Source organism: Podarcis gaigeae, assembly GCF_964106915.1.
Source record: "Podarcis gaigeae genome assembly, chromosome: 15".
In the NCBI taxonomy this organism is placed as follows: Eukaryota; Metazoa; Chordata; class Lepidosauria; order Squamata; family Lacertidae; genus Podarcis; species Podarcis gaigeae.
The window spans coordinates 42,622,727-42,636,783 of record NC_139692.1 but is presented as its reverse complement, the minus strand read 5'-3'; the positions used below and the strand labels follow the sequence as shown (position 1 = coordinate 42,636,783).

The 14,057-nt window shown below is 48.4% G+C and overlaps 1 protein-coding gene across 2 annotated transcripts; it reads left to right on the top strand.

The window, feature by feature from the left end:
- The first annotated feature begins 17 nt into the window (after positions 1 to 17).
- Positions 18 to 12,699, top strand: SHPK (sedoheptulokinase). 2 transcript variants are annotated; one of them, XM_083715205.1, is made up of 8 exons: positions 18 to 159; positions 812 to 1,024; positions 2,119 to 2,260; positions 4,683 to 4,866; positions 5,284 to 5,436; positions 7,133 to 7,308; positions 8,601 to 8,801; positions 9,348 to 12,699. In XM_083715205.1, exons 2-8 carry the CDS (start codon positions 839 to 841, stop codon positions 9,740 to 9,742), a joined length of 1,437 nt encoding a protein of 478 aa, XP_083571331.1. In that variant the 5' UTR covers positions 18 to 159; positions 812 to 838; the 3' UTR covers positions 9,743 to 12,699. The 2 variants fall into 2 exon arrangements, with proteins under 2 accessions (XP_083571331.1, XP_083571332.1); XM_083715206.1 differs by lacking the exon at positions 18 to 159 and adding an exon at positions 352 to 625.
- Positions 12,700 to 14,057: the final 1,358 nt, after the last annotated feature.

Below are 14,057 nucleotides of genomic sequence, written 5' to 3'. Positions count from 1 at the left end.
GGCCTTCCTCTCTCTCGCTCGGCGGCCATCTTGGGTGTGGCAAAGTCCCCGCTCTCCTCCCGCCCCCTCTCTCCTTCCTGGCTTGTGTAATCTTTTTGTGGGTTTCTTTTTCCCGCCCTCTCAGGCGAAGTAGTGATTTGAGGACACCTGTGAAGTAAGGTAAGCTTGGGAAAGGTCCCTAGTGAGGAAGGAAGGCGGGTCTAAAAGAAGGCAGCTGACACGCCCAAGATGGCGGCCGCCACCTTCGGTGCGTCGTACTTCCCTTCGTAAAAATCGTACCCGCGTCGAGCTCCTGAAGGGGGACGACACACCCAATATGGCGGTCGCGTCCTGAGGTCGCCATCTTGGGTGTGGCGCGCACCCCTCGGACATCGGTCCAAAGTTCAGTTTCTTCAACCCAATTCTGCTCCTGTGATCTGCTTTTTTACTTCGTATTTTAGCCCCATCGTCTTAACTCTGCTCCCATTTTAAGGTTGGAGGGGTTGTTAGCAGCGACAAGCGTTTAGCCTCCTTTGCATTGATTTACCTACCTGTTTCCCTCCCTCCCTCTAAATTGTATTTTAATTTGTTTTGTTCTTATATTCTTTTATTGGCTTCGTTGTAAGCTACCTCTCGCACAGGCAAGGTAGGATACAGGTTTGTTACTGTGCATTAAATAAATAGAAATAGCATAGCTGATGGCACCATTCAATAAAAGTTTACTCAGGAGTAAGCTGCGTTGATCAGTTGGGCTTACTCAATGTCAGGTCATAGATTATAGCTACTTTTCACTCTTGTACAGCATCAAGACCATCCCTTTCCTTCCCTGCAGTGACCCAGGTGGTTTTGTATAAGGAAGATGCCTCCCAAAATTCAAGACAAGGGTTTGAATCCTGCCATGGCAGCCTGCATCCTGGGGATCGACTTGGGCACTTCATCAGTGAAAACCATCCTGCTGCAAGAGATGGAGCAGGGACCCACCGTGATCGCAAGCTGCGCCAGGGAAACCCAGGCTCAGGTGGAGAGCCCCAGTGCCGGGCCACAGGTGAAAGAGGATGAGATAAATTAATGGAAATCAATTGGGTGATTATTTGTTGTGAGTGGTTGAAGCAGTCTACCTTTGAATACCAGCAGCACATTGTGGGTTTCCCTAAAGCATCCTGTAGGCTGTGCGGGAACACAGGAGGCTAGACTAAATCAACTTTTGGTCCGATCTAGCAGGATGGATCAGAGGGACCTTTGGTTTGATCCAGTGTTGCGTTCTCAAGAACATAGGAAGCTGCCTTATACTGAACCAGACCATTGTTTCAACTAGCTCAGTATACGGCCTAGGACCCTCGTACCTACGGGACCGCCTCTCTCGGTATGCCCCATGGAGGACCTTATGGTCTTCAAATAAAAACATCTTGGAGGTCCCGGGCCACAGGGAGGTTAGGCTGGCCTCAAGCAGAGCCAGGGCTTTTTCGGCTATGGCCCCAATCTGGTGGAACTCTCTGTCACAAGAGACTAGGGCCCTGCAGGACTTGACATCTTTCAACAAGACAGAGCTGTTCCACTAGGCCTTTGGCCAAGGCACAGTCTGACTTCCTCCTTCTGTAATCCTCATAGAACTCTAGCCCAATGGTTGCCATTAATTTGACTCTGAATTGATTATAGAATGATTTTAGAATGTATGTGTTATTTTTACTGTTGTTAGCCGCTCTGAGCCCGGCTGGGGAGGGCAGGATATGAATAAAAAAATATTATTATTATCATTATCTACATTGACTGGTATATTGGCTCTCCATGGATTCAGGCAGGGAGTCTTCCCGCCTGTGGCTGGAGAGGCCAGGATTGAACCTGTAACATTCTGCATGCAAAGCGGATGCTCTGCCACTGAGCTATGGGTCCTCCCCAAGTCCATTGGGGTTCAGAGGAGGCTGTGGACTTAGGTTGCCACACTTCTCCCCCTGCTAGAGCTCCTCTACATTCAACAGCAGTTGATCCAACTGATAGAGCATTTCTTCTAAAATAAATCTGGCATGCCAAGATGGGAGCTGCTTTGCTGTCACAGAAAGCAGGTAAAACTGCTTCCAAGCTTCATTCCCTATGGGCTTTCTCTCTCTCCCTTTCTCTCTCTCTCTCTCTCTGCTCATGCAGGGGAACGAGCAAGATGTCCGCAAAATTGTCGCTGCCTTGAATGACTGCCTCGCCGGTCTCCCCCAGAAACTCCTGGGAAGGGTTTGCCGCATTGGTGTTACCGGACAAATGCACGGAGTCGTGTTTTGGAAAACAGGTCAAGGTGAGAGAGCTGGTTTGCAGAATCCTCCTTTCCAAATCCAGCACCACTCCTTCCTCAACACTTGTGTGGTGGCATCCTATTTAAAAATGCAAGGATTAAAAAAAAAAGAATCAAAACTTAACATTTTCAAGCCTAATATCTCCCTAGTCCCAGATTCTAACAAAATGGTGCAGGCAAAAAAAACCCCCAACCCCCAGACAGATTGAACCTAAGATTGTGTCTAAATGAATAAAAGCAAAGATATTCAGGACTTTCCTTAAGGTAAAGGGACCCCTGACCATTAGGTCCAGTTGTCACCAACTCTGGGGTTGCGGCGCTCATCTCGCTTTATTGGCCGAGGGAGCCGGCGTACAGCTTCCGGGTCATGTGGCCAGCATGACTAAGCCGCTTCTGGCGAACCAGAGCAGCGCACGGAAACACCGTTGACCTTCCCGCCGGAGTGGTACCTATTTATCTACTTGCACTTTAATGTGCTTTCAAACTGCTAGGTTGGCAGGAGCAGGGACCGAGCAACGGGAGCTCACCCCGTCGCGGGGATTCGAACCACCGACCTTCTGATTGGCAAGTCCTAGGCTCTGTGGTTTAACCCACAGCTCCACCCACGTCCCATAGGACTTTCCTTACACTGTTTGTATTCGCATGTGTGAGTGTACATGTTTTCTGTTCTTTTCCCCTCTCAAAGTCAGGGTCAAGATAGCATTAAAAAGCACTGGAGAAATTCACAGAGGGGAGGTTAAGGGCTGTTAGCAATGATAGTGTAAATCAGGAGATGAGAACCTCAGGCGCCCAGGGGGCAAATGTGGCCCGTCAGGCCTCCCATTCCGTCCTGTGGGACTATCCCTGGGCCACACACCCTTTGCAACCTTACTAGTCTAGCTTTGCATTCTCCTTGAGTGATTTTGCCTGGCTGGAAATGCATCCTTGAACTCTGATAATGTCTGCTGCTTGCCTAGACAGAAGGAGGTTTGAAGCAAGCCAGCTACTCCGCCTATTTTTGCCATATATATATATATATATATGTTAATACCCCAACCATCTGTCTGGGTTGCTCCAGCCACTCTGGGCTGCTTCCAACACACATAAAAATAATAAAACATCAAACATTTATAGTAACAATCAGATCCTATATAAAAAGTCACAATAACTTTAAAATAAAGAACTTTTGTCAAATAAAGCAATATTCAAGAATCCATTAGAATCCAATAGTAAACAGTACAATTAAGCGCCAGCAAATAATAAACAGTTTACACTTATCGATTACAATAAAGAATTACTAACAAATCAATAAAATCAATAATAATAAAATAACAGCAATAAAATAACAGCAAATCACAATGCATAAAATGCCAGAAAACGTACAAAAGGACCCAGAACTTATAAAATTATTTTTAAACACTATCCCTGAACTCCTCTCTTCCCAGCTGCTTGTGCTGTCTGGGACTGGAGGGGCAAGGCAGGTGGAGAAGCCATTGCCTGCAGAAAGTCTCTCTCCTACCAGAAAGGCAGTTCGGGTCGTGGGGACTGATTTCCTGAAAGAATTAGCTGCTTCTTGTCAGAGATGAATGTGGTCTTTAATGGCCTAGCAGGGTTCCCAAGCGATTTTATTCCTGGAATGCTAAAGCAATCAGAAATGGCTATTAGGTTGACAGACAAACTTGCTCCGTTTTCCAGATTTCCTGTGGGTGGCGGGCGTAAGATAAAATAAAATCTGGAAGTCACTATTTGCATGTGATTTTGAGTGGAAACGCTTAATTTTTACCTTTCTCTGAAGCCATGAGTGTTTGGTTTTGACCTCTGCCCAGATGTAAATGGATGCAATCTCTCTTTCTCCCTCCTCCTGAGTGGATTAGCCAAAATCACATCTTCTTTGCAGTAAATGATGATTTTTATCTTTTTTGTTTTGTTTTTAACTGATTACCATTAATGTCCTTTCAAAGAGCCCATTTTCATGTTAGGAAGAGATAAATGGGAGGGGAGGGACAACCCAGCATGGTTGAAAGCAACTTTTTATGTGGAAAACAAAAGAAAGGTCAGGAGAAAGAAACGAGGTAGATTTTCTTTTTTTCTTTTTTTTTTGCTTTTCTGTGGTTTTAATCTTCATTTATCTAATGTCTGAAGAGCTAAGCCTCTTCCGAAAATTCAGGCAATGTAGTTCCGCAAAAGAGGATTTCCCTTAACACCATTATACCAGTGGGTTGGTTTTGTGCGCAGGGAAGGGCCGTAGCTCAGGATTTGAACATCTGCTTTGCATGTAGAAGGTCCCTATTTTGGATCCTATTCAACTCAGTACATAACACCTTGTGTCCATGCTTTTGGAGGAAACACTGATGGATAAACACAACTCAGGATGGTCTGGGTCACTTTGAATGAGCCGCACCATGCTAACAGGTCCTCCTTCACCAGCTCTCTCTTCCCGTTCCAGGTTGCAAGTGGATCGAAAGTGGGCACGGGTGGACCTTTGAGCCTGAAGAGGTCAGTCACCTGATCACATGGCAAGATGGCCGCTGCAGCAGCCCCTTCCTGTCCTCACTGCCTCAGCCGCAGTCGCACCTCAGTGTGGCCACAGGTTTCGGCTGCACCACAATCTACTGGTACTTGAAAAACAGGTACTGCTGCCCCTTCCTGCTTCAGCTTCTACATCTTGCTTTGTCGCCTGCGATTCTGTGATGATTTATTTGCAGCCAGAGGCTGGGGTGGCCTTCCTGGTGGGTTCAGTCATGGGGGAGAAGCAATTGGGTACAGCAGTGGGACTAAGACCAAAAATGTTCACTGGGTGACCTTGAGTCAGTTGCACATTCGCTCTCTTGGCCTAACCTACTGTTCTGTGGACAGGGCTGTTCTGTGGATCAAAAATGTGGGTGGGGAAATAAATGCTTTGAGTTTCTTGGAGGAAAAGAAAGTTCTCTTTCATTGTATACAAGTTGTTTTTTCCCCCCCACCCAGAGTCAGTCACAAATTAAAAGGTGTATTAACCAGCGGATGCCCAGGTCCATCAACTTTTTGTGTGTATGCTTATTGGACAGCCCAGATTTCCTGAAGCATTACGATGCTGCCGGCACCATCCAAGACTACGTTGTGGCCATGCTGTGTGGCCAGGAAAAGCCACAGATGTCTGTCCAGAACGCAGCCAGCTGGGGCTACTTCAACACCACACGCAAAAGCTGGAATGTGGACATGTAAGTTAGCGCTGTGGACTCAGATGGAGCCACTATTACGAAGCGGGGTGTGTGTGTCATTTCATTTTTCGATTCTGTGTGCTGGGATATGAGAGAAGGGGGGTGTCTTTTCTTTGAGTCCCCCCTCCCCACCCACCAGCTCAATTTTATTTTATTTTGGAAGTGAATCAGGAGCAACTTCTCTAGCAAACCAGAAACGCCTTTCATTTTTAAAAACCCAACCCCTTGACGGACTGAAAACACTATATTCCCGACCATCATTCCCCCTCCACCCAGAAAAGCTGTGTTAGCTGCTGTTTGAAGTGGCCGGGTTTGCTCTTTTCAGGGAAAGGCGTCTGAGGCCTCCAGCTGGAAGATTCTCACATGCACAACCCTTCCAGGGAAGATAGAATCCGCTTCCTAAATCCGACTCAAGGTTGCGGACAACTTGGGTTTGGCTTGTGTGTGTGTGTGTGTGTGTGTTTCCGGGGCTAATGTGGTGCGGCAACCACCGTACTGTAACAGGGCTGGGGTTGTCCAAGGGGTGCTTGTTGGGTCTAATTGCGTGTATGTGTTTTAAACTTTCTGAAGGCTTAACCCTTGGGGCGGTGTGTCCACACACAGCACTCTGCTTTTTAAGGGCAGTAGCTCGATTTATCCAGCATGTCTGTGCATGTTTTTAAAGCACCACCCATACATTTTCTTAACAACAGCCCTGCAAGGTAGGTGCCAGGATAATCAGCCCCATATCGCTGGGGAACGTGGGCAGGTGTTTCTAGACTTGTGCTGCTGTTGACAAGGAAAGCTGATCTGGAACCCTTTGCGGGGAAGCCGTGACCTTCCAGATATTGTTGGCCTCCAACTCCCATCGCTCCAGCCCAGGGGCAGCATTCCCATCTGTGCAACCTCCCGGGGGCTGCTTGCCAGGGCTGGGCTTGGCCAGAGGCAAAAGCAGACAAAGCAACAAATGTAAATTTTAGCGTTTCTATTCTCCATCAGTGGGTGGCGCTGTGGGTTAAACCACAGAGCCTAGGACTTGCCGATCAGAAGGTCGGCGGTTCGAATCCCCGCGACGGGGTGAGCTCCTGTTGCTCAGTCCCTGCTCCTGCCAACCTAGCAGTTTGAAAGCATGTCAGAGTGCAAGTAGATAAATAGGTACCGCTCTGGCGGGAAGGTAAACGGCGTTTCCGTGCGCTGCTCTGGTTCGCCAGAAGCGGCTCAGTCATGCTGGCCACATGACCCAGAAGCTGTATGCCGGCTCCCTCGGCCAATAAAGCGAGATGAGCATTGCAACCCCAGAGTTGGTGACAACTGGACCTAATGGTCAGGGGTCCCTTTACCTTTATTCTCCATCAAAGCAAGCATAGAGGTCAAGGACATTTCCCAGCTTGGCAAAAATCCTCAGTGAGGATAGAAAGCAGGCCTGGTGAAGGTGTTCCCAGGGGAAAGGTTTGAGGGCCAGAAAGAGAGGCACGGAGGGCCGCATTTGCTTCCTAGGCTTGAGGTTCCTAACTTTTCTGGTTTCTGGCTTCCACCAAGGGCCTCCCCTTCTACCTTCTCCCCCATAATTTGAGCAGTGAGTTGATTCAACTGTAATCTGCACGGCTGTGTTAGCCTGAGATCCCTCCTTCCCCCTGCCCTCCAAGCATGTCCAGTAGCTGGGCCCTTCTCCTTCCAACCCGCACGGCTCCCCATTGACCTATGCCTCTGGTTTCAGCCTGAAAGAGTCCCACTTCCCCATCCACCTGCTTCCTGAAGTGGTCCAGCCCGGAGAACTGGCCGGGGAGACCGCCTACGTGTGGCACCAGATACCAAAGGGGACGGAAGTCGGGGCTGCTTTGGGGGACTTCCAGTGTTCCGTGTACTCCTGCATGTCCGACAGCACAAGTGCAGGTAGGGGCACAAAGCAGCACCTCCCCCCACCTTCTGGAAATACAGTGGTGCCTCGGGTTACAGACGCTTCAGGTTACAGATTCTGCTAACCCAGAAATAGTACCTCGGGTTAAGAACTTTGCTTCAAGATGAGAACAGAAATTGTGTGGCAGTGGGAGCCCCATTAGCTAAAGTGGTGCTTCAGGTTAAGAACAGTTTCAGGTTAAGAATGGACCTCCAGAACGAATTAAGTTCTTAGCCCGAGGTACCACTGTAATTTATTTGGAGCAGCTGTACCTGCTCTTTAGCAGAAAAGGCTCTCAGAGCAGCTTACATACAGTCAAAACAAGACAGTCCCTGCTCTCAAACTAACAATCTTAAAAAAAAAAAGAGAGATGCAAGCAGAAAGGGAGAAGGAAGGAGGAGGAGAATAAAAACACAGGTACCCATTTCTATATAGTAGTAGAAGAAGAAGAGTTTGGACTTGATAACCCACTTTCTCACTACCCGAAGGAGTCTCAAAGCAGCTAACGTTCTCCTTTCCCTTCCTCCCCCACAACAAACACTCTGTGAGGTGAGTGAGGCTGAGAGACTTCAGAGGAGTGTGACTGGCCCAAGGTCACCCAGCAGCTGCATGTGGAGGAGCAGGGAAGCGAACCAGATTACGAGTCCACCACTCTTAACCACTACACCACACTGGCAACAGTAGCAGTGTTGCTGTTTAGTCGTGTCGGACTCTTCGTGACCCCATGGACCAGAGCACGCCAGGCACTCCTGTCTTCCACTGCCTCCCGCAGTTTGGTCAGACTCATGCTGGTAGCTTCGAGAACACTGTCCCAGCATCTCGTCCTCTGTCGTACCCTTCTCCCCCTGTGCCCTCCATCTTTCCCAACATCAGGGTCTTTTCCAGGGAGTCTTCTCTTCTCACGAGGTGGCCAAAGTATTGGAGCCTCAGCTTCAGGATCTGTCCTTCCAGTGAGCACTCAGGGCTGATTTCCTTCAGAACGGAGAGGTTTGATCTTCCTGCAGTCCATGGGACTCTCCAGAGTCTCCTCCAGCACCAGAATTCAAAAGCATCCATTCTTCGGTAGTAGCAGTAGTTGCTATAATGATCAGCTGGCCCAGTTCAGGGGCAGGAGGTGCCTGATGGAGGTTCCCCTCCCTCCAGGGAGTTTCTGGGGCCATGCAGGACCCCTGTTGAAGCTCCCTTGTGGGTCCAGCCTCACCCGTTGAAGGCCAGTTACATGCCTCTTTAAGCAGAATTTGAGCCCACCGGGTGTTTACAACTCTTGCTTTCCTCTCCATCCTCCTAGTCCTCAACATCAGTACTTCTGCGCAACTCACCCTCCTGATGCCTTCGGGCTTCCAGCCAGCGGATTCCCCGAACCCTCGTTCCCCGTTGGCCTACTACCCGTACTTCAACAACACCTACCTGGTGGTGGCTGCTTCCCTCAACGGCGGCAACGTGGTGGCGACGTTTGTGAACATGCTCGTACGGTGGATGGCTGAGCTGGGTAAAGGAAGGGATAAGACGGGGACCTCTCTTCTTCTGCCTTTCAGTCATTTGTGGGTTTGATTCCCCCCCCCCCGTTTTTTTAATATAAATTTTATTAGTATTTTCCACACAACAACAACAACAACACGAAAGATATCGAAAACTAACAATACACAACACACAAAAATCAACATTCAAAAACTAAAGAAAGCAACAACAATGAAACAAAAACAAAACCAATAAAACCAAATCCATATCTTACAAGTTAATATTATAAACACTAAAACAACAACAAGACATTGACTTCCACCAATCCCACAGCACCTCCTTTATCTCTCATTGTGTCTTCCTGTTTTCTTTATCATCTCTATTCTAACATCGAGATATAAATCCCTCTTTCATGTCCTTTCGCTTCACAAGGTTATTCCAGACTCAGCCAGATTTCTGTCCTCGAACCTTGACTTTTGAGGTATTCATTTAGGCACTCCCATTCAATTGGAATGGGAGGGCCTTTCAGTCATTTGATCAGTCTTCCTCTCCCAACCCTTTTAATCTCCTTCTGCAGGACTCCAAGTCCCAGAATCGGATCTCTACGCGCGTATAATCAGCGCTGCCTTGGCCCAAACGGACACCGACCTCAACATCTGCCCCACCATCTTTGGAGAGAGGCACATGCCGGAAAGGTTGGCCTCGGTGATGGGCATCGCTGCCTCCGACCTCTCCCTGGGCCACGTGACCCGGGCGCTGTGCCACGGCGTGGTCCAGAACCTGCACTCCATGCTGCCTTCGCAGCACCTGAAGGAAGCCGGGGTCACGCGGATCCTGGCCAGTGGGAGCGCCCTGGGCAAGAACGAGGTGATGCATCAGGAAGTGGAGAAGGCCTACCCATTTCCCGTCGTCTATGGGAGAAATGTGGATGCGGCCGTGGGCGCCGCCTTGGCCATGCTGCGCAGGAAGTGACCTTGGGGCTGCAAGAAAGCACTTCCTCTGGAAAGAGGGGTCGTGAACGCATAGAGGGCCAAAAGTTGCGGGGCAGAGGGAGAAAGGCAAGGCGATAGAGTAGGCACCCCCTGCCCCGGAATAAAAATGCAGTGGATTCAGAACGATCCCATCTGTCGACCCAAAAATCAGATCCTTCCTGGAGCTATCTGCTTCCCACACATCCCTGGCAGTAGAGGGGTTAATGCAGGCCTCAGACACCACTGAAAGTTTTTTTGGGGAAAGACGTTTGTTGCCCATTCTGTACCCCCTCCCCTCAAAGTTATATACAAGCCATTCTGTCTTTCCATTGCTAAAAGGAACCAGATATTTATTTCTCTGTTTTTGCAGTCATCTGCTATTCTATTATAGGGACAGGGAAGTGATGCCATCAGATCTCGCCAGACTCTTTGTTGGCGCCTGTGATGGCAGCCATGGGCCTTGGGGGGATCCCTTCCTTTTGCAGATCTTCGGGGTGGATCAAACCCTCTGCAGCAGTACATTCCAGAATTAAATCTGGGAGGTGGAGAACACCCCCCCACACACACCCCGGGTTTGTTATTCCTCTTGCCTTCGGTAGGTTTTGTGGAGGGGTTTCCCATACTGAAGAGGAACCCCTCCGCCCTTGCATACAAGAAGCATTTCTGCTTTGTAGTGGCTGAAGGTGTCTCAATGCAACAGGAATAAGAAAACTCGCCTGTGCTGATTTTTGTGCTGTTGTCGTCCTTGCCTCTCTCTCCGGGCCACCTGGAGAGTGCTCATGTCTCTCCCAAGTGGGGAGGGAAAATGGGGCTTGGAGCCAAAATATGGGGGGAAGGAAGCAGTCAGATGGAAACAACAGCCCAGAGTGAAGCTGCGTCCGTAATAACTCAGGGATGGGGCATCTATAGCCCTCCAGTTTGGATGGCATTTGGATACGTACAAATTTTGAAGCATAGCTGTGTTTCGGTTCTCATACCATTCCAGAAAGTGCGGGTTTGATTGGTTTTGCAATAAACGCACACTGAATCAAATTGCTCCATCCCAGGGAGAGACCCGTGGTTTTCTCAGCGCATCAGTGATGCAATCTACTAATTAACCCTAAACATTTAAAAGCACCCTTTTCAGTGGTGGATTGCCAAAACCAGCACCATGTGTATGTAAACGTCAGGATTGAAGTGAGAAAGGTTTTCACTTAAAGGTCTGGCTCTGAGACCCTTAACGGTTTTCAAGGGGGTCTAGGTGTAAGAGGCTGGCCGAAATGTCCTAAATGAGCAGGTGCCAGTTTTGTATTTTTGATCTATTTCTCAAATACAGCGTCCACAGGGTTGCACTAGTTTTATCTCTAAGGGAAACAAACCGGAGAAGCACCACACACATCACAAAATGCAACAGGAACACTTTTAAGAGTTCAAAGTGGGGGTTGGCACCTTTTGGCCCAGTGGCCAAATGCAGCCTTCCAGGCCTTTCTGTCAGGCCCTTGGGATTCCCTCCCTAGACCCCACCCCTTCTCTCCCAAGCAACATACCCCACCACCTCTGCTACTAACTCTTAAACTTCCTCTCCCTCCCCAACTAGAAATATGTTCCTGCCCTCTGGTAATGCCCTCTACTTGCCTGGACGGAGCATAGAGGGAGGTGGGGGTGGTTGTAGAAACTAGCCATCTGTACAAAGATGACAGTGGCATTCACTGCTCTGCCTACCACTGGCATGTGGACCCCAGAAGGGCTGCTCAGATGGGAGCATGGTCCTCGGGACACAAAAATATTCCCCATCCCGGAGCAGAGTAATGCTGTGCTGGATAGATCAGGGGTTTGATTCCTGGCAAGGTAGCTTCCTGTGCGGATAATGGGCCTTGAAAATACATCAGTAATACTGAAACTCCCCTTTAAAGCACAGGTCGCTAACCTCCCCCCTTTCCCTCCACCAATTTGAGCCTTCCATCAAGAGAGCTTTTCAACAAATAGTGCATTTCCGTTGCTTTTTTATTGCTGCCATTATCATTTCTGCTCTCTGTCATGTTTCCCAGTCGCTTTTTCTTTTTAAATTACTTATTCCGCAGAGGGCTTTTTGGAAGCGTGGCCTGCCTTGGAGGAAGCAGCCGAGACACCAGTCTGGCTGCAGCAGTGGGGCTGGGCCGTCAAAGATGCATGCAGATGGGAAGATGAGATCAGAGTCTAAATGGCCCCATTTTTCTCCTCCTTTGAAGGGAAGAGCTCTGGCTCAGTGGCAGAGCATGTGCTCTGTGTGAGGAGGGTCCCAGATTCCACCCTTAATGTCTCCAGGTGGGGCTGGGAAAGAGGACCCCTGCCTAAAATTCGGGACAGCTTCTGCCAGTCCCTGTAGGCTGTATACTGTGTTAGGTGATCTGGTTCAATAGACGGCAGCTGTTCCTGTTCAATCAGTCTTTAGTTCAGAACCATGAGGACTAGAATCTTGGTTTTATTTTTTAACGGAAGAGCTGTAGCTTAGTGATAGAGGTCCCAGGTTCAGAAGGGGTCTTGGGTTCAATCCCTGGCATCTCCTGGTAGGGGCTGGGAATGTCCCCTGCCTGAAACCCTGGAGAGCCACACTGCCAGTCAGTGTGGGCAATACTGGGACCAATGGTATGATGCAGTATGATGCATCTCCCTCTAGCTCCTGTGTTCCTCTTTCCTAGCTAAGTATCAGATTTTAATGATCGCTCAGTCCTGTATACTACAGGTGCGGACACTTTTCAGACCAGCGGCCACCTTCCCTTCTGCACAGCCTTCTGGAGGCCAGAGGTGAAAGTAGGCAAAGCAAAGAACGGATACAGTAGGCTGCAAAGGAGTGTGGTTGTGCTGAAACTTGTGACTATTCGAGCCCCAGATGATGGCTGCAATTTAAATGTATTCTTTCCATTGTCTCAGGAAATGTGAAATGTCTGCCACTAAACTGTAAGTGTGCTGGGGAGTGGGGAATAAAATCCCGAGCAAAGATTTATTTGATTTGTTTGTTTGCAAAAAGCCTCTGGGGGACTCCTGGGAATAGCAATCGCTTCGGCTTTCCCGGGCCGATTTCTCCATTATTGTACCACTCAAGTCCGGGTTTGCGCTACACATCACCGCCGCCTGCTTATTAAAACCGCCACTGTATGGTCCAATCTACAAGCACAGAGAGAAACAGGCTTCTGATATCCCCCACCCCTCCAGCCAACGCCTAAAAAGAGGCGATTTGGCTTCAGACACTCTTGCAGGACGCGAAAAGTTTGCTGAGACGAGAATCCAGTTGCAGAAGAAGGACCCTTTCGAGAGCTGTAAGTTCTGCGATTTACTTTTCTAGGAATGCTGGAAGCTGCCTTATACAGAGTCAGACCGTGGGGGTGCATACAGCTCAGTTCTGTCTGCACCGACTGGCAGTGTCTCTTCAGGGTTTCAGGCAAGGAGCATTATCCCTGGGTTGGAGTTTGGACCATGGACCTTCTGCATGCAAAGCAGGCTCTCTGAGCTACAGCTCTTCCCCCTAAAACTAATCAAGGTTCTAGTCCTCATGGTTGTGAATTACGGGCTGATTTAAATAGGGACTCCAGAAGCTGTTTTATAGAGAGAGGCCATTGGTCCATCTAGCTTCAGTGGCAGAAGGTCTCAGCCTTACCTGGAGATGCCGGGGATCAAACTTGGGACCTTCTGCATGCAAAGCAGGTGTTCTGCCACTGAGCTACAGCTCTTCCCCTAAAAATAAATCGGGATTCTAGTCCTAATGGTTCTGAACACAGGTGTTCTGCCACTGAGCTATGGTGGTTTGCTTGCTGTGCATGCAATGCTCATGAAATCCAGTTTGGATTTGTCCTTTTGACTTCCACCGGTTACTACCATCAGCTGCACCGTCCCAATACTGTTATTACAGTATTGTTATTACTATTCTCAGTTCCTTACCCACCCACATTTCCTGGCAACTTCACGCCAGCCTGCAGTACAGTACTGGGGATTATAGTATCTTTAGACACCACTTCTTTTTTCACCAGGTTACCTATGGCATTCTTGAATGCTTGGGGTGTCTTAATTCAGCTTTTTGAAAATAGAATTGTCTTTTAGATTCCTTCACGCTTTATGCTGGTCTTAATGGATGTGTTTGTTTATACTGTAAGTCACTTTGAGTTACAATGGTAAAAAATATATATATTATTATTATTAAATTTCTGTTTTACATTTTAAATTTTTCACTTAAACAACCTTAAAATATCAATGACTTCCCTTCTTCTCTTTCCATGGTATATTTTGCATATCATAAATGCCTGCTTTTATATAAACTAAACCGTTCTGTATTCCATTATAACATCCATCAGAACTTATTTACA

Bases quoted from the DNA above. Each gene is read 5' to 3' on its own strand.
- SHPK (XM_083715205.1), top strand. From the start codon at position 839: ATGCCTCCCAAAATTCAAGACAAGGGTTTGAATCCTGCCATGGCAGCC. The intron at 7,309-8,600 runs GTAGGGGCACAA...CCATCCTCCTAG, and splicing joins GTCCGACAGCACAAGTGCAG to TCCTCAACATCAGTACTTCT. The intron at 8,802-9,347 runs GTAAAGGAAGGG...CTCCTTCTGCAG, and splicing joins ACGGTGGATGGCTGAGCTGG to GACTCCAAGTCCCAGAATCG.